General features: G+C 42.5%; 2 protein-coding genes across 2 annotated transcripts; one reads left to right on the forward strand and one right to left on the reverse strand.

Annotated features, from left to right (window-relative positions):
• The first annotated feature begins 297 nt into the window (after positions 1–297).
• SNF8 (SNF8 subunit of ESCRT-II) lies at positions 298–8504 on the forward strand. The gene is made up of 8 exons (XM_074261243.1): positions 298–480; positions 686–736; positions 2001–2139; positions 2867–2971; positions 4119–4191; positions 5095–5236; positions 6019–6093; positions 8275–8504. Exons 1-8 carry the CDS (start codon positions 427–429, stop codon positions 8410–8412), a joined length of 777 nt encoding a protein of 258 aa, XP_074117344.1. The 5' UTR covers positions 298–426; the 3' UTR covers positions 8413–8504.
• A 1036-nt stretch (positions 8505–9540) lies between these two features.
• On the reverse strand, positions 9541–23604 carry UBE2Z (ubiquitin conjugating enzyme E2 Z). The gene is made up of 7 exons (XM_074261242.1): positions 23223–23604; positions 21582–21654; positions 19917–20104; positions 17986–18097; positions 15632–15744; positions 13460–13550; positions 9541–11662 (listed from the first exon to the last, which is right to left on the reverse strand). The coding sequence occupies exons 1-7, from the start codon at positions 23531–23533 to the stop codon at positions 11492–11494; spliced, it is 1059 nt and encodes a 352-aa protein (XP_074117343.1). The 5' UTR covers positions 23534–23604; the 3' UTR covers positions 9541–11491.
• Between the last annotated feature and the right edge of the window lie 3155 nt (positions 23605–26759).

Below are 26759 nucleotides of genomic sequence, written 5' to 3' on the forward strand. Positions count from 1 at the left end.
AGAATCTTTTCACTTCTGTGGACCTCGGTCTCATCTGTTCATCTCCTTATTTAAGGAGGCGGGGACACGTGACGTCTATGGTCCCTTCCAACTCTGACAATCCTCGACATCCATGTTGACGAATAAATGATAAATGAATGAATAAGTGAATGAACACACAAATGAATTAACGAAAGGATAAAATAATATATGGGGGCTCATTGTGTGCATAGAAGGATAAGGCCAGGGCCCGCGGGGTTGAGGGGAAGGGCACACGCGTCACGCGCAACGAAATAGGCGAGAATGCTCAAAGTCGCCAGGTGCCGGAAGTTGCGCGCCCTCTCTTCCGGCGCGGGGAAATGACGCACCGAGCCGGTACTTCCTGGTCGAGCAGCCCGCGGCAGAGCCCCTGAGCTGGGACGGCCTGGGGGCCGCGGGCTGGCAGAGATGCACCGCCGCGGGGTGGGCGCCGGCGCCATCGCCAAGAAGAAGTTGGCTGAGGTGACTACCCCAAACCTCCTGGAAACTGAGCTCCCAAAGCCGGGCACCCCTCCTCCCCTGCCAGATTGGATCCCTCATCCCCGGTACCGGCGATCCCTAAATCAGGCTCTGCCCCCTCACATTCTGGGTTTCCGGTGCCAGTACCCCAAGCTGGGAGAACCCGAACCCAAATCTCTCCACTTATGCTAATATTATTCCCCCGCAGGCCAAATATAAGGAGCGTGGCACTGTCTTGGCCGAGGATCAGCTGGCCCAGGTGAGCTGGTTGGGGGCGTGCGATCTCCGCATTGGAAGCCGGAAGGGACCTTGGGAAGCGTTTGGTCCAAGGTCGTCTTTTTGCAGAGGAGAACCTCTGACTGTGAAGCAGGGACTCTGCTCCAGCAGGAGAGGAGCCTGGTTTACGTCACTAACTTATGTGCTGAGTACTTGGAAAGTTCCAGCGTCCAAGCTTTTATTTTCCTCTAACCCACTTTCCTAAAGGGGGTCCCCCAGGACAGCTCGGTGGCTCAATGGATAGAGACCGGGCCTTGCAATCAGAAGGACCTGAGTTCAAATCTCTCCTCTGACGCTGTGTGACCCTGAGCAAGTCTCTAAATCCCTAATGCTTCCTTCATGTACACACTGGGGGGGAGGGGGAGGGAAAGGAAGGAGAGGAGGAGGAGGAAGAAGGGAATTCTCTTAAATGTCAGTGCTTGTCCTGGAGCCCAATCTTTAAAATGGGAGAGACAGGCAGTGATGGAATATCCTACCTCAGTTTCATTATCATTATTCACTATTCATTATCTCGGGGAAAGAAAGGAGAAAATCTGGGGGAAGGGAAAATTTTTAAATTTCCTAATATAATAGAATATTATTGGAATGGTGAGACAGAGGGATCCACAAAAGTATCATAAACCTTGCTGTAATATGCTGAAACAAAAGGTTTATCTAACTAATTTCATGAGATATCAATTATATATGAATGTATGGGTTGCAAAGTTCTTAACATGTTACTCTTTGCTGCTATGAAATTCTGACTTATAAAATGAGATGGCAGGTGTAAATTAAAATTTCTTAACATCATACTTAAGAAAGGATTGCACTAATTTACTTTGGGGGAAATCAACTGGGAGAAACAAAACTATTGATTTCTGCTGGCAGGATAAAAGGTACAGGAAAAGAAATATGTACAATACAAAACAACATGTGTTAACCTTAGAAAGCAGCCAAATATTCTTACTCCTTAGCTCTTGCCTAAATTTAATGCTCCCCCTGACTTAACTGATAGTGGAAACTCTATAAATCTAAAATATTTTTTACTAATTGAATCTCATTTCTTGAAACAAGACAGAAGTTAATTTCTTCTTATAGTGGGTTAGATGAAAGTAAAGAAAAGGAAGAAGAGAGGTAAGAAGAACAGAATATGGACACTTCTAGGTATTTTGAGCCTTCCCTCTCCCTCTAGGCCAAGGGTCCAATGCTGGCATGTGCCTATTGCTTAACAGGGCTGCCCTTTTCATTCATATGTATCCCTTCTACAGATGTCAAAGCAGCTGGACATGTTCAAGACCAACTTGGAAGAATTTGCCAGTAAACACAAGCAAGAAATCCGGAAGAATCCTCAGTTCCGATTACAGTTCCAGGATATGTGTGCCACCATTGGGGTTGATCCCTTGGCCTGTAAAGCATTACCTCTAATTGTCCCACTGAACCTTAGAATTTCAAGAGAGAAGGGTATCAGTTAGGGGTCAGTTATTAATTGAGTAACTCCTGTGGAGAGAACCAAAGAGCTCTTCAACAGATGGGGAAGAGATAGCTCCTGGCTTGAAGAAACTGCCAGTTTAGAAAAGAAAAAATAAAATTATGTAGACTAAGTGGATTGTTTCTTAATATTTATGGATTATCAGATTTTAAAATATCTCTTCATTACACTTCCTCAGAATTTTCTTTTTTTTTTCCCTGAGGCTGGGATTAAGTGACTTGCCCAGGGTCACACAGCTAGGAAGTGTTAAGTGTCTGAGACCAGATTTGAACTCGGGTCCTCCTGAATTCAAGGCTGGTGCTCTATCCACTTCACGACCTAGCTGTCCCCAGAATTTTCTAAGTCACTTTATCAGTCTGTATGCTCACAGAAGGCAAACTCATTTTTACATGTATCTCGGTTATTTAGAAAAAGAGACATTTATGTTTATGTACATTCCAAACCAAGTAGAAATGTTTTTGGTTTTTTTTTTTAAATTATGCCACTTTGTTTATCTAGTAGTGGGACTACCATATAAATTGTTGAAGAGATATTGAGTAAAGGAGTGAGCAAGAGTTAGAAAAAGGGTTTTTATAGAAGGGGAATTTTGAGAAGAGGGTTGTAAAGTAACAGAATAACCTTGACTTTTCTGCTTCCTTTCTTTAGCTGGAAAAGGATTTTGGTCTGAGATGCTGGGTGTTGGAGACTTTTATTATGAGCTGGGTGTTCAGATCATTGAGGTGTGCCTGGCACTAAAGCATCGTAATGGAGGTGAGGACTTCCAGTGGGAAGAGGAGGTAGCTGGACTATAAGCACCTAAAACTTTGCCTTTCAAGTTCATCTTATCTATGTCCCTGCTGATGAGTTTATTTTTATTTTTTTCTGATGCACACACACACACACACACACGTTACATACATTCACACATATATATATATTATTCTGCCAAATTGATGGGCACCTACTAATTTTCCAATTCTTTGCTACTATTTCATGAGTTCATAAACTCTTTTGAAGGTTTAGTCAATCCATTTAACTGAATCCATGACAAATCTCTACATCTTATGCTCTTTTGTAGCATTTCTACAGTCTGAATTCTAGTTGAGAGGAAGATGCCTAGGACATAGGTCAGGCTTGGTCCATGATATGCTGTATAACATTTAAAAAGTCACTTAATCTTTCTGGGCAAACTTCTTGATTGATTGTAAAAGGACTGCTGGTCCTACCCCTATTCTCCCTGCCATGCTGGGTTAGTTGTCAGGCTATTAGCCATGTGAAAAATAGTCCTTTCAAAAACTGCATAGGGGACAGGAGCTTCTAAAAAGTCTCCATTTTACCATTTTATTGATTTATGGGATTAATCATGCATAAGTTAGGAGCTTGGACTTGAACCTGGAATTCTACTGGTTTAGGAAACTCCTTGGTGAAGAAATACCTCTACCTGTGCAGGTTAGCACCTTCTTCACATCTTGTAGTCTTAGGGATACTTTCTAGAATATTGAGAGATTTAGTTACTTGCACAGGATCAAGTAGTTAGTATATGACAGGCATTACTTAAACTCAGCTCTTCTGACTTGAAGGCCTGATCCACTAAGTTAATTGAGAGCCAAAATCCCTATGTCTATTGGCTATAAATGGGTATGATCTTTGTGACAATAAAAATAATTTGAACTTTTTAGAGGAAACTTTAGTTTTTCTCAAATCTTGTGATCCTCAAAAAGATTTCAGTCCTGTTGGCTCTAATTTAGGTTTCCATTTTCTATGGTTGTTATCTGGTAGAGGGGAAGAGGGCAAAAGAAATTCAGCAACTTAGGGGATACTTTTAGGCCCAAGTTCAGGAATTGAGATAACTCCTGTAAATGGCTGCTGCTCATATAGGGATTCTTTCCATCTGATTTGTACTGTCCCATCCCCTTAGGTCTGATCACTCTGGAGGAACTACACCAGCAGGTGTTGAAGGGAAGGGGCAAGTTTGCTCAGGATGTCAGCCAGTAGGTATTTTCTTCCATTCCTTTGGGGATGAGGTAGAATTCTTTAGAGATCAGATACAATCACCTTGGGTACTGCAGAAAAGTTGAAGAATAGCTTGGCTAACTCTTGGGTAACTTCATCATATCTATATAATTTCTGACAAAGGAGACCAGGATAGAAATAAAGTATATCATGGGATGTAAATTGACTTAATTGACTGAGACAAGCATTTTTAACTTTTTTGTCTTTTCCCTTCATTATTTTGGTAAAGCCTATGGACTCTTTCTGAGAATATTGTTTTTAAATTTCTAAAATACATAGAATTACAAACTCTATATTAAAAGAGTTAACAAGATATTTTTAAAATATAAGTCTGTGGTCCCCAATTTAAGACACCTTTGACCTAAGGTATTCTAACTTTAATTTGGGGTAGGATGAGGTTGGTTGTTTATTATAGTGATAGATTACTGGTAGGTTTCCAAGAAGGCAGCCCTCAAGTTTGAGAAAATGGAGCAGTAGATATTCAGAAAAGGGAATAAAGGATTGCTAGCCATACATACTATTCAGACCTACAGCTCATCGAATAGGAATGAAGAGAGAGTGTGAAAGGATGAAACTTGGGCAGCTCTTATTAACTGCAGTCCTAAGAATTTAGAGTAAGCACACCAATAGACCCCAAACTCCCTTTTGTGACTTGGCAAAGATGCTTTCTTCCTAGGATGAGGGAAGGAGTGGAGATAGAAGTTTGGATTCTTTGATGAGTAAGATCACATGATCAACACCTCCAGTCCTGGAATATCTTAAGCCATTTGGGATTCCTTCCTTCATGCTTTCACCCTTGCAAACCAGGAACACAATTAAAAGGGGAGGGTGACATGGTGGTGTCATTCAAGTGCCTTTGGTCATTTTTCCCCTCACTTCAGAGATGACCTCATCCGAGCCATCAAGAAACTGAAGGCCTTGGGCACTGGCTTCAGTATCATTCCTGTGGGAGGCACTTACCTGGTCCAGTCAGTTCCAGCTGAACTCAACATGGATCATACGGTAGTGCTGCAGCTGGCAGAGGTACCCTGTCCCTTTCCCTCAGTTCCCTCATTTCTCTTTGTATCTCTTTTTTCCCCATTCACAAAGTTCATTAATCAAAAGTCAGTTATTCAGGTTAACAAGTACATGAGGATAGGGTCTGGACCTGGTCCCTTCTCTGAGTGAGAAGATTTCCATAGCCCCTTCTCTGCAACTTCTTTCTGGCCTAAAGCATGGAAGTTGTGTCTTAACTAAGATCACAAAGCCTGTGGTATTAGAGAAAGAGATTAGACCAAGGTTTTGCTTCAAGAAGCAAAATCATTAATATTTAATATGATAATAGCCTATATCAGATTGCTTGCTCCCTGGGAGAGGGGTAATAGAAAAAAACAGAACTCTAAAATCTTAGAAAAGTAAATCTTATAAACTAATAAGAAGCAAGGCCACTAAACCACCCTTAGGGACATCTCAAAGAGCACTGCCTTTGCCATCAAGATCTGGTGCTTGTTACGGTATGATGCTGGGTCTCAATGTTCTTATCTATAAAATGAGGGAATTGGACTCAGTAGCTTCCAGAACAAAACTAACTAATATTTTACCCACCATCCTACTTTTACCCTTCCTGGGATTTGACCTTTTCAATTCCAGAAAGAACTCAACACACACTGTGCCCCTTGAGCTATATCGTTATCATTTTCTCTACCTCCAGCCTAATCCCAGCTCCATGTTCCTGGGATAGAGTGAGAAAAACATTATGCCAAGTGGGGAGGTCAGGGGGAGGCAGACAGCCCCTGCTAATTGGTCCATGTTCTTTCTCCCTCTAGAAAAATGGTTATGTGACAGTCAGTGAAATCAAAGCAAGTCTCAAATGGGAGACAGAGAGAGCTCGGCAAGTGCTGGTAAGTATGTTTAGAATTATTAGGAGAGATGGGGAATATTTATACAGAGAACTCCTTTTAGTTAATTTGAGGGAGAGAGAGACAGCAACAGGATCCTGAGCCTTATATATTGTTCATTGACTCCCCTTTCTTAATTCATTCTGTCTTCATTAGTCATGATTAATAACTAATACTTTTCTAAGGCGGGAGTTCTTAATTTGTTGCCTAATAAATTTTTTAAAAAATATTTTGGTAACGTTCAGTAGAATTGCTTTTTAAAAATACACATGTAAATGTGTATATGTTTGCATTTTAAAAACATTTTTAAGAAAGGATCTGTATGCTTTACCAGACAGAAAAAAGGTTAAGAATTGTTTCTCCAAGGAAATAAATTGGAATTGTACCTTCCCTTGGTTAGGGTTATTATGAAACATGCAGTATCTACAAGAAAGCAAGTTGCTCCTAGGAGACCTCTCTTGATCCTTGGTAATTGTTAAGATTACCAAAATTGTGTGTGTGTGTGTGTGTGTGTGTGTGTGTGTGTGTGTGTGTTATATGTACATGACAAAATTTTCTCTGTGTATGCTATGTATATGTACATGCATGTGCAAAAATGTACTGGGACACTGTCTTAAGGGTTAAGGGAATTAACAGTACATATCATTATAGCATAGGTGTGTACATGCATGTGCAAAAATGTACTGGGACACTGTCTTAAGGGTTAAGGGAATTAACAGTACATATCATTATAGCATAGGTGTTAGGTTTATATGCATAATAAAATTTTATGTCAGTGTTCTGGGTTTTAGTTGCTACCACTAATTAATTGGCTGGTTTTTAACAAGCCATTAACTGTAATCCTTATAGCCCAGAGAAATCATGTATAAAATAAGGATGATAATAGTACCAGAAGGCAGAAAACTGGTCAAATGATCTCAAGGTCCAACTCCAGGATTTATGATCCTGTCCTCTTTCCTTCACCCTACAAGCGTTTATATATTTTAAAAGCTTTTCAGAGCACTTTCTATATATCTTTTAACATAGTAAAAAGAGCACTGAGTTTAAAATCGAAAACTTCAGGTTCAAATCCTACTTCTGCTACTTTTTATGTAGCTGAGCAAGTCATTACACCAAGGATTTAATTTCCTCACCTATAATGTAGGTAATACAATATTTATACCATCTACTTCACTCAGGAAAGCTCATTGTAAACTATTATAAACATCCAAGTACAATATAAATATCAGTGGGTCTATTCTCATCCCCAACAAGACTGGGAGGATACAGTAGATTATTTCCAGTTTTGCTGATAAATAACAACTTGCTCTGTAACTCAGATAATTTATATTATCCCTCACTTCAGGTTCCTTCCAATATTTCCTGCTAAGACCAGTCCTCATTTCCCTTCTATACCAGGCAAACAAGATGCAATTTTTCTCCATACTTTGGTTAAAAAACAAACCCAAACAGGTAATTCCATACTATTCAAGTAGATGGAAAGTACAGATAAATATGGTGATTGTTTAGGGTGAAGATCTCACTAAGACAAAAATTTCAGGATCCAGTTTGGCTGTGGCTCCTTACTGCACCACCTAGAGATTCTGCTCCAGCTCACTTCTCTAAAAATCAAAGTCATTGTCAAGAACCTCAGATGTCATTTAGTTCAACTGCACCTGACCAGTACTCCCCACTAGAATATCCTTGAACAGGTGGTCACCAGCCACCACCTGGAGGTCTCCAGTAATAAGAAACCCACTACGACTGAAATACATGCTCATTCTACTTTGAACAAATCTAATTGTTCAGAAGTTTTTTCATTAAATAAAATGACATTTGCTCTGTGCAACTTCCATTTAGTACTTCCAGTCTTTGGGGCCAAGCAGGATATCTAATTTTCTTCCATGTCTGCTCTCCAAATTCTTGAAGATAGTAGTGTTCCCTCACTCTGTTTCCCAATTGATCCTTGTATTAATGTCATTCTCACTCCACCCCCAATTACCTTCCTTTAAAGAGGATCTAATTGTTCAATAAAGTCTGGTATCTGTAAACACTATATTCTACACCAAGATCTGTTTGCCTGCCTGCCCTCTCCCCCTACCCTCCTGCCCCAATTGTGCTTCTTAGGATACAGTCTCTGGCTATATCCTAGAACTTCTAAAATCTTATCTTTTCCATACAAATTCTTGTCCATTCTATCCCCAGGAGCACCTACTGAAAGAAGGGTTGGCCTGGCTAGACCTGCAGGCTCCAGGGGAGGCACACTACTGGCTGCCAGCACTTTTCACAGACCTCTACTCCCAGGAAATCACAGCTGAGGAAGCCAGGGAGGCCCTCCCCTGACTCTAGAGGAAGTAGAACTTGGGAAAAGCGAAGAAAGGCGGGTCAAGATCTATCAAGGGAGTCTGGACAATAAACATTTTTTTATAAGAAAATGGTTCCAAGTTGCCTCTCTTCCTCAAGGATTTTTTAATATCTAAGGTTTTCCATTCATGGAGGAATTCAATTCCCTTTTGTTTTTCAAAACCCTACAATCATGACTGACAATAAATAACTAACTGTAGAAGAGGTAGAATAGAAGCGTAGGGTCGAAGTTCTAGTAAATTCATAGATGAGTACAGCCCAGGAATCTGGTTCTGTCTCCCAGGCCACTGTTTTTAAGTACTTTGTAAACATCTGTAGGGACGAAAACCTAAGCAAGCCCCCTTTTACTAAGCTTAATGATGCTCATTCATTGATTTGCCAATTCAAATTCCCTCCTATCTTGTTTACAACTCTATTTTGAACTAACAATCTGAATCACCAAGGAAAGGCCTGAGAAGCCCAAATGCTTAATTCCTTCCTTTACCATGAAGGAAAATAAGCATTCTGCCCGAGAGGCAACAGCTGAAAGAGAAGCTGGATGCCTCTTTTTGCTCCCCCAGTCTCTTACCAGAATTGTTTCTTCTCAGCATAGGAGTTATTAAATAATAAAAACATGATGCCAGAATATCACCCCATAGTTCTGGATTACCCACAAAGGAGCTCCCCTCAGTAAAGGACCGTAATGTCATTTAGGCAAATAACCATTTCCTTTGTTACCCTCTACCCCCCCCTTCATGTAAGACTCAGCATTCTCCATCTTAGGCTAAGTTTTCCACAGGTCTGACTGAAGCTGAGACAAGACTTTATCCCATTAAACCATATCCTCAAGGAACACAACCAGTTCTGGGCAAAGATTCTAATATCTGCCAAGTGGAACACTCCCAGACACTCTAACAGCTCCTATCAATTTAATGAATTTCTATATTATTTTCAGAGAAAAAAGCCCCTATATTATGGTGATGAATTCCCCCTTACTATGTAGTTTACATTCCAGTTCAATTTTATTCTCTACACTCCCCATGTGCCAGGCAGTGACACAGTACCCAATAACTAAGTACCATGCTTGAGGGGGTCCTAATGGCCCCTTCCACACCCACAGCAACCTCCTTCTGCCAAAACAAACTTTATTGCACAAAAAATCATTTATGTACAGTCAGATATAAAGATGTCTCTTTGAGTGACTTCTGTGCATATATTTTCTCAACTCAAGATTAGAGCATAAAAGTTGGGCCACAATGCCAGAGGTGCTCTGCTCATGGCAGGATCAGGGAGAGGATTGTCACTTGGAAGTAGAAACACTTAAATGGCAGAAAGACAACACTGCATCTATAGACCAAGAACACTCATCCACAACCCTGTGTCTGCTCCAATTGAGGGAATCTGGGCGCTGAGTCTAGTGCTCATTCCAGACTATACATCTGGGTAGACTAGCAGCCTTGAAACTTGTTTTGAGTGGAATAACAACCAATCTTGACTAATGGTTGCCTATGGTTCTCTTCCTACTCCCTAAGCCCATTTTACCCTGTTTGTTTCCTGCTCTACATCTATTCCAAAGAATTCTCCCCCATTGCCCAATAAGCTCCATCCCCACAATGGTAAGTGTTTAGGTTAAATATAGTTCTAGGTTATTCTAGAACCTCATCTAAAGTATATATTATCTGACTCATGAGGCAGAGGCCCTTTAAACTGACCTCTCTCTTCCACAGAATCCAGTCTTTTCCCTCACAGGTAGTAGGATGCTGACCAAAGCCTTAGGGTTAACTAGATAGCTGAGTGGATGATGCCCCGAGGGGGAAACATAATACAGTAGGAAGCTTGGGGCAAAGCCAAAATGGGAAGGAGAGGAGATGCCCAGCACCACAGTGCTTAAAGCATGTCTTCTCTGTTAACCAGCCAGAAGGATCCTTGCAGCTAAATAAAGCTAGGGAGATTAAGAACTAGCCCTGCAAGCATCCAACTAAGCCAGCAGATGAGTTCCCCTCTGATGATTCTCCTGCCAAGAGTCAACATTTGGCAGCATGCACAGCCCAGAACAAAGTCCTCCAGCCTTAGTCCTGTTTCCCCTCTGCTACTGGCCATCACTGCTTCCCCAGGTCCCAAAGTACTGTGAAGTTGAGGGAATCATAGACTGGAGTGCAAATGCCAAGGAGAATAGCTGGACAATCCACTCCTCAAAAAATGTCAATCCCCTTGTCATTCCAAAGGAAGAATATCCTTATTTGGATGAGAATTCAGAAGAAACTTTCCTTGTAACGGTTCTAACCCCAAATGGACAGCAGCTGCCAGTGTTGAGGACTTTTCCATGAGAATCAGTGATTGTGGGAACAAACAGTGAAATTTTCAGTTTCCACGGCGCCTGCGCTGGATTTGCAAAGACCTTTTGTTGGTCTCAATCAAATCTCCATCTAATGGCAGCAGAAGGGAGTAGGGAAGAGGGAGATGAGAAAGGTGCTTGGGTGCTAGGTAAAGCTTTCTGACCAACAGCCCAGACTCCACCACTGTTCCTTCTCTTTGGTCTGTCTAGAACAGTGACTATAAATTAGGGAAAACAAAATTATGGTGGCAGACAGGAAATGAGGTCCAGGAGGTTACACTAGGCTGGGCTGGGTTATGCAGGTTAAGGCCCAGCTTCAAGACTGAAAGACAGACACCCAGACAACCACCTGGACAGGTCATGTGACACCCCTCCCCTCTTCCCTCCCTCCCCACTCCCTTGACCCTGCCCTCCCCTCCTGGTATCCCCATTGACTATTCTGGGCAACCCCCTCTGGAAGTTGCAGTCTTTGCCTTCTATCCCCAACAAACTGCCCCAGTGGAAATGTCCGTCAGTTTTTTGCCAGAGAACCAGGCTCCAGGCTCTCCTGTATCAGTACCTTGGGATTGGCCCTCGGCATGGGATGAAAATGGTCCTTGGTACCAGGATGCCAAGAAGGTTGCAAACAACAGCCCACTCCCACCCTGGGGTCTGAGTGTCCTTGGTTCTTGCCTCAGGCAGGATGCTGTTGGGGCTGGAGGGAGATGTAGTGCCGCTCCATCCCAGGGATAGGGTGGGGGGCATCTAGGCCCTTGAGCTCCCCTGTGTGTCTGTCTCTGTTTCAGATGAACTGCTATCAGAGTCTATTTCAGCACTGTCCTGCTGGTGTTTCTCCTGCACTTTCAGACGGATTGCCCCAAGGCGAGTAAGGAGAGATTGGTAGTCAAAGTGGCCTCGCTTCTCTCCAAAAGGATCCTAAGGGAAGAGATAAACGGAAAAAGTCAGATTTCAATTGTTCATATCAGAGACAATTATGGGACCCATAGAAGCCAGAATAGCTTCCTAGGAGCTTCCCTCCATGAAGAGAGCCATATAGTAAACCCACATATACTGCAAACAGTATAAAAACCTTTTCTACTTGGGGTTTAAGAATGTTTTCTCAAAGTTCCTTCCTACCTCTCCACCGCTTATCTTCTCTAGGGATATCTGGCTGAGATATACATTAAAATGAGTTTACTTTCCCAAACATACACCTGCAAACAACATGGGGGGGGGGGGGGACACGACTAAAAGAGAGAATGCACTGAAGGTGCATAATCAACTTAAATAATTCATACGCAGAGTACAAAAGATTGTTTTCTAATATCCCCAGGAAAAGATGAAGATTAGCTTTTATTCTTGAAGTCAGTAGAGTCAGAACAATTGGCCTTTTAAAGTTTATCTAGTTATTAAAATACTTAAAGCTTATGTCCCTACCCATTGGGAAAAAAACAGAGCCTCTGTCTATCTACAAACCTTCTAATCTAGTCCTGCAAAGATTCTTCTCTCTCTTATATAGGTATCTTCTTTTCTTAATTCCGGCTTTATTACCCTATATGAGGAATCATAAAGCTTCAAAGCCTACTACAGATAATGAGAAAGGGTAGAAGCAGGGACTACAAATCAGTACACAGAAGATGACCATCCGTAAAGAGGAAAAAACTGAAATACTGAGATAGAAGAGTGCAGCTATCTCACACAGGAACAGGTTTCATAAATGACCAATTAGGGACATAACATACCAAAAGATACCCAATCACTTCTGTCAGCTCCTCATATACTCCCCCCATCCACCCCCACCATTATGGTTTTCTATAGCCACTACAAACCATTTTTTATTTCCCAGAGTTACACTCCTAAAGCCTCTGCTCTATACTTTCATTGAAGTGATCAATTTTCCAAATTTTCCTTCCTTCAGACTTCAGCTTCATTCCCACCTACTCACTTCTTCTGCAGGTGCTGGCAGAAAAAAATTATAAATTTTTTTTCAATGTCCCAAGCAATTCTCTAAGCCTATAAAGTTGCAGAGGAGATAAAGGAATAGAATCATAAGTCTAGTCAAAAAAATGTTTTCCTTCCTAAGGATTGATACTGGAACTGGTTAGCAACAAAGGTTACAATTTCTGATGCAAAACATGCTGAGGGACAAATCCTTTCTCAGGATGCAATAGAAACGGAACACAAAGCAATATAACCCTAACAACATCCTGACAATTGAACTCTGGAAGCAAGTGAAAGGCAACATTTACCAAGAGCTGCACCTCAGCCAACAGAACATCTGATATTTCTAATATATAAGTGTTTTACATTGTTGCAATCCTCCTAATTTCTCCATTGGTGAGGACAAAAGAAGAAACTTACCTAAGCAAGTGCTTGAAAAAGGCCGTAACAAGCCATTAAATCCATCCCATCAAATTTAGGATCAAACACCTCAGAGATGACGGATTTTTCAGAGAAGTATTTCAAGTGGATTTGGATTACTAAATTCTTTTCATCTAGCATAATTTTTCACATTAAGAGGTTTCCCTATCAAAAAGTCAACTATCACTACCATTCCTTCAAATGGCTAAATTTGGTTCATATTCCTTCCTTATCTCCTAGATCCTTTACTTTTCCATCCTTTTCAGTTAACAGGGTAGGTTGATGCTACCCCTGGCTTATTGATACACCCCCTCCTCACTGCCCCCTTCCCACTACCCATCAGAATACCCAAGGTCCAGAGATCTGCTCTACCTGCATTGTCTGGCCTTGGAGGTGTAGTCGGTCTTTGCACACCACCTCATAGAAGTCATAATACTCCATAAAGGATTTCTCCATCACACCCCTGGAAGACAAAGGTGAATACAAGGTCATGGGCTTGCAGAATGAGAGAAGGGATGCCCACACTAACTCTATCTCCTCATTTTACAGCTAGATTCAACATAGACTCCATTCCTACCTCAACCATTGGCAAAAGGGCCACTGGGACAAGATGCCAAGTTTACTAAGGGCCACAGTCTACACTTAACTTCCCATGCAATGTGGTCACTGGAATGACATGGAACAGCATGGAAACTTGAACTCAATCTGCTTGCTATTGCCTACCCCAAGCTTATTCATTACTACCTCAGCTTTTAAAAATTAATATACTTATTTATGAATATATGCCTTCCCCCTCCTCTATAAATGATTCTTTGTAACATACAGTTTAAAAAATAAAAAATAAAAAAAAATTAAAAATTAAAGGCAGCTTGAGTAAAACCATCAACAACACATCAACCCAAGTCTGAAAATACATGCAATGCTCCATACTCATCATCTTCCCATTTCTGGAAAAAAAAAACAACAAACCTAACTTCTTTCACAAAGATTCCCTCTCTACCTCTCCCTGAAACTTACCTTGATAAGTCCCTAATCTTGGATCACACTTTCCCCCATACTGTCCCAAAATTTACAAATGGCCTTTACTTATGTTCTTTACCTATTTTTATATTGCTTTTTAAGTGTTCCTGAATGCTTTTCATTAACATAAGTTTTGTCCAATCTAATTCAATAAGCATTTATGAAGCACCTATTATATACATAAGGTGTCAGATACACACACACCAAAAAAAATTCCCCTCTCTCAAAGAGCTTCCATTCTATTAAGGAGATCCACACGTTCAGACAAGTGCCTGTTACAATTTGAGGGATCAAGTACAAACGGATCAGGAATGGCTTCTCAGAGGAGTTGGCACATGAGCTGAGTCTTCAAGGAAGTTAAGGATTCTACCAGACAGGTGAGGATGGAGCACATTCTAGGCACGAGGGACAGACACCCTGTTTAAGGCAGAGAGGCAGAAGATGTGCTAAACTGGGGACAGGCAAGTAGACCCCCTCCTCCCAGAAGAGCCTCATCACTTTCTCCGGTATAGGGCCCCTTCTCTTCTTTGACATTGCCACCTTATCACCTGCATGCCCTTATCACCTCAAACCTGGACTACAGCAATAAGTTGCTATTCAGCTATCAAAGTGATCTCCCTAAAACAATGGTGTGACAATATCATTCCCTAATTCAGTAAATCTCAATGGCTCCATCTATTGTCTGCAGGATCAAATATAAAATCCTATTTGGCTTTTCAAGTCCTTTATAACCTACCTCCTTCCTAGCTTTCTAGTCTGCTTATACCTTACCCCCTATTCCACTTACTCTATAATTCAATGATACAGGCCTTGTTTGTTGTTCTTTACATAAGACACTGCAATCTCTGACTAAATTTTTACTGGCTGTCCCCCATGCTTAAAATACTTTCCTTCCTAATCTCCCTCTCCTAGCTTTAAATCCCAAGTAAAAATCTCATCTTCTGCAAGAAATCTTTCTCAGTCTTCCTTAATGTTAATGACTTTCCTCTGAGATTGTTGTTGCTCAATTGTATATGACTCTTTGTGATATCAATTTGGATTTTCTTGACAAAAATCTTGGAGTGGTTTGCCATTTCCTTCTCCAGATCATTTTACAGATAAGGAAACTGAGGCAAATAGGCTTAAATGACTTGCTCAGAGTCACACAATTAATAAGTGCCAAAGACCAGATTTGAACTCAGGAAGATGAATCTTGCCGATCAGCACTCTATCCAGTGAGCCATCTAGCTGCCCTTTGGGATTAACTCCAATTAATCCTGTATTTATCTTGCTTTGCATCTTATCTCCTTCATTAGACTGTGAGCTCCTTAAGAACAGGGGCTGTTTTCTGCCCTTTTTTGGTATTTGCAGCAATTAGTGCCCTGCTAGGCATATAGTAGGTACTTAATAAATGCTTGTTGAATTATATTTTCCTTTCCTACAAAAGAAAGCTCTGCATACTGAGGATCTCTGATTCTCACTCCATCAGTAAGGTTTCCCCACCTCTACCCCCAGACACTCCTAATCATTTTGTTTTTCATATACCTTAGAGGCTCAGGGCACGGACATTTTCCTTCTAGCATGTCACAGACTGCCACTCTGATGGTTTCGTGCCGGATACACTCATTGTAATTTTTGCTGTCTCCTGGGTGTCTCTCCTATTGTGAAAGAGAATGACATTGATACTCAAGGTGCTCATATTAAACAACAGAAGTTTTGGGGAGTGATGGAAAGAAACACTATGTCAGGAATGGGTAAAGACAGAAAATGCAAGACAGGCTGCATTCTTATCCTATTGTTAAAAATAACACTCGACACTGAAAATCAGATATCAAGGAAATTTATTAAAGAAGAATCTTAAGGAATCAACTTAATGTTTCTGACCAGAAGCAGGCCCTAATCCTCTTCAAGAAGAAGAGAGCACTGAATACAGAAATGGGGGAACCTTTATACTTGCTCATGTGACACAGCTTCTCCCTTCAGAGAAGGGATTGATTTGTTTTATCCAGGTTACAGTTTTTCTGATATACCCACTACATGTTTCCGTTTAATATGTATAAAACATGTCTCTCTCCCCCCCCATCATATATCCTATGTTCAAAAATGACAGAAAACTTTTCCTCTGGGGTGTATTGTTTAATATTCAATTGGCCTATTAAACGAGTACAGTAGTGACTTGGTCAAGTCAGGTCATTGACCCCAACTAGTTTGGGCTGGATGGGCCATTATCATGTTTGTGGTGTAGATTCTTTATGATTGGCTAAATCCATCTGTGCCTTCCTAGCCCCCCAATTTCTTGTTTGCTCAAGGCTTTTATTGATCACTTAGTTGTTCTAACCTTCTATGAAATCTAATGAAAACCTCTAGCTTAGTGAGATCTACTTATTTCAATCCCATACTACCTCAAAGCTTGCAAGACCTTGGAAACCCAACTTTTCAGCATTTTTCACATTATAAAAACCATTCCCTCCCCCACTGTACTCTACCATTGTTACCAAGTTCCCTAACAGTGGAAAAAAATGCTACATATATACGCAACAAAGATCTTTTGTCCATCCTGGGCTCCAATCTTAGGTTGAAGACCAGGTAAAGATTGTATAGGCAGTAAGTCCATGCAATTTGGGCCAAAAGATCAGAATAACAAAACTGACCTGTCCTGGTGTTCAATGACACACAGAGAATCTTGGGACTTCAACTAGTAGATTATAGTGGCAGGAGCTGTAAGAAGTTTCTTGCTAGTTTTCTGCCATATTTTTAGAATCTATTGCTGCACTTGAATAGTGCTGCCCCATTTAAGCAAGACAAATTCTTCTTATAACTTCTTTAAAAGTAAAGGGAAGTTAATGGCAAAAAGTCCCACAGATGACCCTACTAAAAAGGGTCACTATCAGATATCCCCATCTGAAAATAATGCTGAGAGGCAAGGAGGAGGAGGCACTCTTGCGCACAAATGAGGGAGAAAGAAGTTTCTTCCCATAACTTTTACCACACAGGAGATCTAACTGTGAGGAAAAAAACCAACAGCATTGGGATAGCTCCTAGAAAAAGTCCTGAATATACAAGGGCTAATTGAAAAACACTATCTACTCCAAACAGATGCAACTAATACAGTGGGGTCCTTTCCACAACTTTCTTCCTCTGAAATTTGACACACCAGGATGATTTGGGGCAGAATGGAGTTATCTAGATGTGGTATACTTCTACCTGAGTATAAGAAATGAATTTGTTTCATTCTTAAAATAGCCAATACTAGAAATCCTCTTCAGTTTGGAAGATGCTAATTCAAGTAACTTGGTAGTGAATCAAACTCCTTAAACAATCTAATTTGGATTGTCATCTTTTAGAGGCATGTTATCTGACCTTATTTTTGGTGGTAATAAATAATACATTTCTACAGTGTAGAAACACTTGCTCTCATTTTTAATGATCTTTTTGGTTCTATAGGAAATAAACTATAAGTCGTTCAAAGGTCTCATTGTAAATCCTAGGGAACACCTCAAGCTTGTCCCAGGATAGTGTAGACATTGAATTTATTGGGCACAGATAGCCATTCCCCAAAGATTGAACTAATTTTCCAAATGCCTTTACTAAGTAAACTCCTATCCAGAATTAATTTTAGTTAACTGAAAGTATACGACACAGATCAATCTTGTCATACTTATTAATAAATATCTAAATTTCTTCACAGAGATTTAAGGTATCCAAAACTAAAATGTATTGCCGCTCTTAATATGCCAATTGTCCCCCTTTCCTACTGCAATTACATTTACTATCCCAAAGGGTAGCAAACAACATCATGCATCTAGAATAAGACAAAAATTCCCTCCCCTCTTAAAGTTTCAGATTCCATAAAGCTCATTAAAAGAAGTCAATATCTCCCACTTGGAAGGGCAGCTTACCTGCTCAAAGCCAGGCTCATTGTGGTAAGGGTTTTCAGTCATTAGTGACTGGATGGAGATAAGTACCGAGGAGATACTCTGGGCTGGGCTCCAGGCAGGGCCAGTCCAAGTACTGCAAAACATAGCAAAGGAGGAAGAAAAGAGGGTGAAGCTAGAGTAGACAGAGATGGCTCCTTCAGGCCAATACAAAAGAGCTGGAAGGCCTGGCAGCAAGACTATGAGTGACTCAACCTTTCTCTTTCACTATTAATAATCTGGAATCTCCCAGCCTCCATCTTACCCCAATTCAAAATGAACTCAGCCAATCTCAAGGCCAAAAAGTAAGTAAAAGGAAATAAAAAGGGGAAACCAGGCAGGATAACTTTAATGGGCTTTTACTGGATCAAGGGAATCTGAATTAATAGGAGCCACAGAAGGAGACTTGGAAAAATAGTGAATTAGAAAATGCCTCCAAGGATAATCAATCAAAGTTAGCAAATTCTCTTCAGAATACTTAGGAAAAGAATTCCAGATGAAGAGTGGATATTTAGATTTTTTTTTTTTTTTTTTGAGGAATGGGTAGAAGTGGACAAGAGAGATACACAGCTTCTTGACAGGGGTATGGTTGCAAGGAAGCTGATGAAGCCAAAAACAGAGGCATACCTGGGTTCCTGTTCCATATTTGGAATCCAGGGAGTATCAAGTTCTCTGAGGTTTGTAGAGCCACAGCAAGCATTAAGAAAAGACTAAGGGGAGATATTCTAAGACTTAGTAATATACAAGAATATTTCCCAATTGAAAATAGCTAAACCTGTGTATTCACAGCCCACTGGGCAGAAATGACAGCAGAAACAAGAAGTGATAAGAAATATTTGTTTCAGTCCAACAAGGAAAAAAGGGGATTCTGGCTTGGGTATAAATGAAAATTTCGTGACCATTTTCCTTTCCCTTTTGTACTCATGAAGAAAAATATAAGTGATTCTTCCCATTAGTCTCATTAAAATTATTGGTTTCAAAAGCCAGCCTGCCCCACCCTCCACCAGCACTGCCTTTTTTTTTTTTTTTTTTTTTGCTAAGGCAATTGAGATTAAGTATCTTGCCCAGGATCACACAGGTAGTTAAGCTTTAAGTGTCTGAGGCCAGATTTGAATAGATTTGAATTCAGGTCCTAGATGCCCCTTCTGCTCTCATTCTTGATTCAGTTTGGCAAACCATCCCCAGTCCCTGGGATTTATATATACCAAGATACTCATAACCTTGGAATAAAGCAGATTCTTCCATGTCCTTGGTCACCGAATAACACTTTTTTTTTGGGGGGGGGGCGGGGAAAGCCTATAATAATAATATAGATAACTCCTGAACCTAATGGGAATTTTCCACTTTATGGATTCTCTTTAAAAAATTTCCAGTCTCAATTTCTAACCATCCTATACTCTTATCTTTTTCCTTCCCCTGCCTTTGAAGTTATTTGGTATTCTCTCATAGAATGCTTGTAATGCCCTAAACAAAACATGTCCAGGAAGTAATAGCTATATTACACTTCCAGGAAAGTGATTCTAAATAGAAACAATTTTTGGATTACTTCCTAGTATGGAATTATCTTTTCCATTTGCACAGGTGACTTGACCAAGGCATGCAAACAATAAGTATGAGAGGTAGGATTTGAAGCCAGGTGCTCTGAATCTAGAATCAGAATTTTTTTCTAGATCAACCTTCTGGGTTTAATCTTCTCAGGCTAAGGATGGGGACTACATTGGGAAATGAGATTGGGACTGACAGTACGCAAACAAAATGAATCCAGAATTTTTATGTTCTTTGTTGAGAGCTGACATGGTTCCAATCTCATACACAACTTTTCTTTTATTAAGAGAGGCAGCATGGATATCCCTAGCCTGAAATAGCCTGCAAGATTTTCTGGCTCCCAGCTCAGCTAATTGGAAGTCTCCTCTTACCCCAGAATACTCAGGCAGACTTTCCCATTGCGGTAGAAGTTGGGGTTAAACCTCACTGTGTTATTGCCCGTTGTCATCAATTTGACCCGTGGTGGGTGGATGGGATAATCTGGAGGACAGCGAAACACGAACAAGAAGAAACCCCCTTCATAAGGAGTGTCAAATGGGCCTGTGATCAATGCATGAATCTGCAAAACAAAAGCCCATCTTGCGCACCATCTCAAAACTGTGTGGCAGCTTCCCCCCACCACAAGCCCCCACCCAATCATGCCCATACCGCTGCACATGTAAAAGGGCAGGGTCTCTTGCATTCCTGTACCCCCAACCTATACTCTCATCATATCATGTAGAATAGGTATCCTGTTCTTATTTATTAAACTTTCCATGAAAAGAGAAAATTTCCATCTCTCTTTTTTTTATTATTTTTAGGCTGGGGTTAAGTGACTTGCCCAGGGTCACACAGCCAGGAAGTGTTAAGTGTCTGAGACCAGATTTGAACTCGGGTCCTCCTGCATTCAGGGCTGGTGCTTTATCCACTGAGCCACCTAGTTGCCCCTGAAAATTTCCATCTCAAATAGAAATTCTACTTAAAACTTTTAATAAAATTTTACTCCATTTCCCTTAACTGAGGGGTTGATGTTATAAAAGATCAGTAATAGATATGGAGATGAAGTTTAGCTAAGTCATCAGCCTCCTCTCTAGCTGATCTAATTGAGGGAAGGAGGGAACTGCAAAGGACTATACAGCATTGTACAGCAGGGTCTTCAAAGGATCAAACAGTTGGTTACCTTCAATCTCTGAAATGGGGACTTCTATAATCTATGATCACAATCAATGGCCAATTCTCCTCCCCTGGATGTGGGAATCTGAATTTATATCAGACCAGAAAAACCTTAAATATCTTACTAATATTCAAAGACATCTGTTGAAAATTTGGAAATCAAGGGAAGGAGTATTTTAACAAAAACTCTAAAAAACTGAACCCACACACTGCCCAGGTAACCCCCCCCCAAACTGCACACTCAGCTGGCCTGAATAGAACACAAATTAGGACCTGAAGGGCAATGTAGCTAATATCCCTGGCATTTTACTAGAGACAAGGTATGCCAGTAAAAACAATTTCAACCACATTAAAGACAAAAACAAAAATCAATTTAAAAGCCAACCTTATTCAAAGTAACTAAAATCATACTAACAATTTACAGACTGAATTTTTGCTTCAGGCAATGTGAATGAGAAAGTGTTCTCTTTAAGTAACTCACTACAGCCAAATGTAGGTTTAGGTGTGAATCTACTTCCAGGGGTGGGGCTAGGGATAGCAAAGAAGCCTAAATGTCTACATGCCCAGGGATTTTAGGCTTAGACCTCACTAAGGTTTCAGGGTGCCTTCTTCAGAACAGAGCTTTAACCTTTGTAGCTTCCAACATGTAGTACATTATATGTTGCATCCTACAGGGTCTAAATAAATATTTACTGCTGATTTTGCAGGAGTCAGTAAAATAAACAGGCATTATTGATGTAACCTAGTCAAGATCCAAACAGTCATAATCCAGTCACAGAATAGCCCCCCTTAATCCTCCCTAGGTTTGATAGACAACAATATTTATCTATCTGAAGGTCAAGGGAAAAAAAATCTGCACTGATTCCCCCAATGAAATCACCTACCTTAGTCATGTCAAGGGGATCAGGCACAACAAACATTCCCGGTGGAGGCTCCTTATAAATAGACATGATGTCCCTGTATAACAACAAAGGGGAAGTAAGGGTAAAGGTGGGAAAGCCCTTGAGCAAAATAGCTGCAGACATCCATGGGGAGAGGAGCCAGAACTAAGTGCGTGGTACCACAAGTGTTTGTACTGACTCCCAGGCCAGGGATTCTCAGGTTGGATACATGGGAAGGAAGCAGAAAACCAAGTGTTATCAAAAGGGGCACTATTTCATCAGAAGGATGTGGGAAGAAGGAAAATGGGAGATTAAAATGGCATCAGAAATCAGCATGAAAAACATCTATTAATAAGACAAGTTACTGCACATTCCCAAATATTTCCAGATTGAAAAAAAAAATATGGGATGAATTATAAATAAAATGTTACCAACTAAAATGCAAATTTGAATATAAAGAAATGCGACTAATTCCAAAAAATACACAAGAAAATGACTATGCTTACTTTACAACAAAAATGTGTACAAGAAGAGAACCTTCCTAGGAGATGGGGTGGGGGATGAGGCTTCTGTCCAGGAAACAGAACAATGGGATGAAACACAGAGATTTATCTTTAGAAAAAAGGGGGAGATGAGATGTTGCTGAGGCTACTGGGAGTTACTAGAGGACTTTTACGAGTGGTACCTTGGGCCTCATTCCAGAACTAGAGGCAGTTGAGGTTAAAGCTAAAATTTAACACCCCAGGTAAAACACGCCCAGCTAGGAAGGAACCAAAAATCACTAAGTTAAAGATTTAGACTAAACAGAATAGACAGGGGGCAGAAAGGTAAGTAGATGAAGATCTGATTAAAGAGTTGCATAGGCTGGGGAGAGGAAATGAATTTCTGAGGTTAGGAAAAAGGGTTCCATGGGAAGAATAAAGCGTCTTAATGTGGCATCTATTTACAAGATACGAGCCTGGGAATTTCTGGATAACCGGACTAGATGGGTGAGGGAAAGGAGAAGAATAGTTTAAGCAGACAGAAAGTTTCAGGACCGAAGGCTGTTCTCCAGGAACAAAGGCAAGGAAACGATTATAGCCCCTTTCTAGGGTATATACCTGCTGCAAGGGCATTGAAGATCCAGGAAAAAAGAAAAGTGTGGGATGGTGAAGGGAAATGGCTAGGGAACAGAATGCGAGGGAGAGGAGGAAGAGAGGGGTGAAGGGGGATGGGAAAGGGAGGGAGGGGACATGAATGGAGAGGAGGGGGAAGAAGGGAGGAGTAAGAAGGGGTACTGGGGAGCAGGGAAAGCCAGAAGAGGAGTCGGAGGAGAGGAACGGCGGGCGGAGTGCCGGGGAACAGGGAGGGAGGGTGAGAAGAAAAGGGGGATAAGGAGGGAGGAAACTAGGGGAGATCCGGGGGGAAAGTTCGGACTGGAGAAAGAGTCGGGGGTCAGGAAGCGAAGGTTTTGGAGGGAGAGCAGAGGGGGAGCATCTGGGGGCTGAGAGCTGAAAGGGGGGCTGAAGGGGCGGGAGAGCAGAAGGGGGAGGATCGGAAATGGGGGCGCCCGGGCGGGGGTCTCGGGAGACCGGGGCCGGGGCGGGCGAGGAGCGGCGGCTGCGGCGGGCCGGGCCGGGCGGGCCCTCGCTCGGCCGCACTCACCGCTTGATCCGCAGCAGGCACTGCGGCGCGGCGCGCTCGCTGTCCCAGTCCGAGCTCAGCGTCGGGTCCCAGAAGGCCGAGTGACTGAGCAGCGCGGCCCCGTGGGCAGCGGCCGAGGGCGGGAGCCCGGGCAGCGGGGCCAGGCCTCCCCCCGGCCCGCCGGTACCGCCCGCCGCCGCCGCCGCCGCCCACACGTCGGGGAGGAAGGGCGGCCCGAAGCTGCCGCTGCCGCCGCCGCCCGCGCCCGGGCCCGGGGTTCCCGCAGCCTCGGCCCCGGCAGTCGCCGCCTCCTCAGTCGGACTCTCCGCCATCGCCGCTCCGCTTCCGGGACTCCACGCCAACGAGTCCGCCGGCCAGAGCGGCCGCTCCCTCCGCCTCCGCCCCCGCACCACCGAGAGCCGGGCCAGAGTGTCCCACCCTCCGCTTCCCCGGCCGGGCCCGCAGACTCCGCCCAGCCCCAACCAGCGAGAAGCGTGGGGCAAGAGTGTCCACCCGCGGTCCTCCAGCACGGGAGGGGCGGGGGGCGGAGGGCTCCGAGCGGGGTTGGGGCATTCCTTGGGCTCTCTGGGGATTGAGACCCGGGACTCTAGTCTCTGGGAGGCGGAAGGAGGGACGAGCACCTTTCACAGGGAAAACCCCCCCAGTCCAGAGCTCGCTTAGCCTTTGTGCTTTCACCGAAAGGAAGACCGCAGCCCCGGCGCTCTCTGGGCTTCAGTTTCCATGTTTATAAAACGAGGCGATTGGACCAAACCGTCTCTGAAATCCCTTCCAGGTCCAAGTCTCGAGGCGCGAAGAGTGGGAAGGAATGGAGGACGGGGCTTCCGTCCCACCCACCAGCCCAGCCCCCTGCACGTCTCCCTCCGGGTGCGACACATTCTTACCCAGTGTCCAGAGAAAGATCTAGATACTTAGTCCGAAGCCCGGGAGCGTGGCGGGGGCGCTCACCTCCCCCGCCACGTTGTGTGCCAGAGCCCAGTTTTAAAAATGAAAGTCCGTGTTGCCTTAAACTTACCGAGGGATGGCCGTCACTATCACCCTCGGCTAAAGGCAGTGAGCGGCATTTTATTTTTTCTGAAGAAAGTTTGGGGTTCAGTCAGGGGAATAAGACTGAGGTTAACTTGCCCTTGGAATGGGAAACTAGAATTGGGAATTTGCCCCAAGTCCCAACCTGCAGCTTGAATAACGAGGCAAATTGTGTGAGGGCAGGTGGATGCTTCCGGGATCCCTCCCGTCCACTCCTGGAGGAGAGTCGGCCTTGGTCTAACTTAATATGTCCTGTGTGAGTAGAATTGGCTGGGCCCGTTCCTCCACTGCCCACCCAGGGTGGGATGGCCTGCATCCTGCCCCGCTTTGTTTCTCCTGGCCAATTGCAATCCAAGCTTTTTAGGACCTGTCTGCTCCCCCACCGTTCCTTCTGGCTTCCCGCACGGGTCCCCCACGCAGGGGTTCCATGGGAAAGTCTGAGGATCTCGAGGAAATCACCCAGAAAAGGCCTACAGAGGAGACAGCCAGGTCACTAGGTGAGGTGTTTCTAGTCTCCCGGCAAGTTTCCGAGGTAGTTGCCCAGCCAGTGAAGAGCCAGATTCGTTTAACGAGGGCTAGATCCTTGTGCTCTAGGTATAGCCTAGAGCAACTCTTCCGTGGAAGCCTAGTTAAAGGATAGAGAGGGATGAAGAGAATGTTAAACATGGTTTGATGTTAAAAAATATTTCCTAGGCAGGTCCCCTGCACCCAATACCAGGCCACTGTACAGGAACCCCAGTCACTGCTCCCAATATCCCCAATAAAAAGACAAAACTCAGGTTAGCCCCTCTCAGACCCCCTGCCTTCAAGGGTAATCTTCTAGTCCCTGATCAAGTACATTCCTTATCCTGATGTAAATATTAATAAAATTTTGTTGATAACTTTTGTCTTTATATCACCCTTATTTTCCCAATTTTCCCTCTCCCTTTCCTGACAGGCATCTTGAAACCTGAGGAGACCTGGGCTTGATCAGACGCTAGTTATGTGAGTCCAGGCAACTTAACTCCTCTGGGCCTCCATTTCCTATTTTTTTAAATAAGGGGGTTAGGGAGCAACCAAGTGGTGCGGTAGGTAGAGCACGGGCCCTGGACGCAGCAGAATCTGAGTTCTAATTTGGCCATGGAAACTTGACAACACAATGACCCATGGCAAGTCACCTAACCCCAAATGCTTCAAGAAAAAAATGAGGTTGGACTAGATGACCTCTAAGTTCCTTTCAAACTCTAAATCTATACTGCTTATAATAATAATCAAAAAACAACAGAAAAAAGTAACCAAAAAGGGCCAAAATTATATGTAGTATTAATATCCATAATTCTCTACTGTTACCAGGAAGGGCAGGAAAGCTCCTAATCATAGATCCTTGTCAAAACTGTGCCCTCCCATCCCCCCCTTTAATTTTCTTTCCGGCCATCATCCCTGCACTTAGCATTGCACTCACCTCCATTCCCCATCTTGACCTTCGGTGAACCAGTTCAACTCAAACCAATTGTTGTCCTCTTTTCTTGGATTCCTTGCCCCCCTATTTGCTCAGCCAAATCTTAGATTTGACTCTCCCAAGTGCTTAACAATGGTGGAGAAAATCACAAGGCCATACTGATTAGGTCCACTACAAATGTGTCCTGTAACCTCAACTGGGCCCTTTAAGCTTTAAGGCAACCTTTTTACTCTTCCCTAATTAACTCACTTTCCCACTCACCAGACCTTTTCATCTCTCCTGAAATCTCCCATGGCTCTTCCTCCCCAAATCTTTTCAGGTGAAAACATTGCCTCATTTTCTGCAGAAAAAAAATGAAGGCACTAAGAACTCCCTCTTCTCTTCTCTTCCTTCTCCTCTCACATCATTCAGATGCCTTCTGCCAGTCTCATACTTTACTCCTGTCTCACACAGAGATAATCCTCCATGCCAAGGCTCACAGTATGTGCATAAATGATCCCATTCCATCCTGTCTTCAATAGATTGCCTCCTTTATCATCCTCACAATCTCTTATTTTATCCTCAAACTGTCCCTATCTACAGGCTCCTTCCTTACTGTCTCCCCCCTCAAAAAACTTTCCTTTAATCTCTCCATTCCCACTATTGTTTTATATATCTCCTGCCTTTTGTGACAAAATTCACTGAGAAAACCTTCTACACTAGGTGTCTCCATTTTTCTCTTCTTATTCTCCTAACTCTCTACAGTCTGGTTCCCAATTTCATCATTCCACCTTTACCCAAAATATCTCTCTCCAAAATTATGTGATGGGATGGGTGAAATCTGAAGTAACTTAGGAAAGAGAGTCTTTTGAAAGTGTTAGTTTATTAAATAATGCATGCCAAGAAATATGGGCCACTTTAACTTGGCACTGAATCACAAATACAGAGAGAAACATTTTTTCTCTTTTTCTTTTTTTTATTAATTTTATAATTATAATTTTTGACAGTATATATGCAGGAGTAATTTTTTTTACATTATCCCTTGTATTCATTTTTCCAAATTTTCCCCTTCTTCCCTCTACTCCCTCTCCTAAATA

This window comes from Sminthopsis crassicaudata, chromosome 4 (genome assembly GCF_048593235.1).
Source record: "Sminthopsis crassicaudata isolate SCR6 chromosome 4, ASM4859323v1, whole genome shotgun sequence".
NCBI lineage: Eukaryota > Metazoa > Chordata > Mammalia > Dasyuromorphia > Dasyuridae > Sminthopsis > Sminthopsis crassicaudata.

What these genes read in the sequence shown, in the direction of transcription:
- SNF8 (XM_074261243.1), top strand. Translation starts at nt 427, where the DNA reads ATGCACCGCCGCGGGGTGGGCGCCGGCGCCATCGCCAAGAAGAAGTTG. An exon ending in CCGAGGATCAGCTGGCCCAG is followed by an intron (nt 737 to 2,000) that starts GTGAGCTGGTTG and finishes TCCCTTCTACAG; the next exon opens with ATGTCAAAGCAGCTGGACAT. An exon ending in TTTGCTCAGGATGTCAGCCA is followed by an intron (nt 4,192 to 5,094) that starts GTAGGTATTTTC and finishes CCCTCACTTCAG; the next exon opens with AGATGACCTCATCCGAGCCA.
- UBE2Z (XM_074261242.1), bottom strand. Translation starts at nt 23,533, where the DNA reads ATGGCGGAGAGTCCGACTGAGGAGGCGGCGACTGCCGGGGCCGAGGCT. An exon ending in ATCCCCTTGACATGACTAAG is followed by an intron (nt 20,105 to 21,581) that starts GTAGGTGATTTC and finishes TTTGTTTTGCAG; the next exon opens with ATTCATGCATTGATCACAGG. An exon ending in CCGTGCCCTGAGCCTCTAAG is followed by an intron (nt 13,551 to 15,631) that starts GTATATGAAAAA and finishes TTTGTCTTCCAG; the next exon opens with GGGTGTGATGGAGAAATCCT.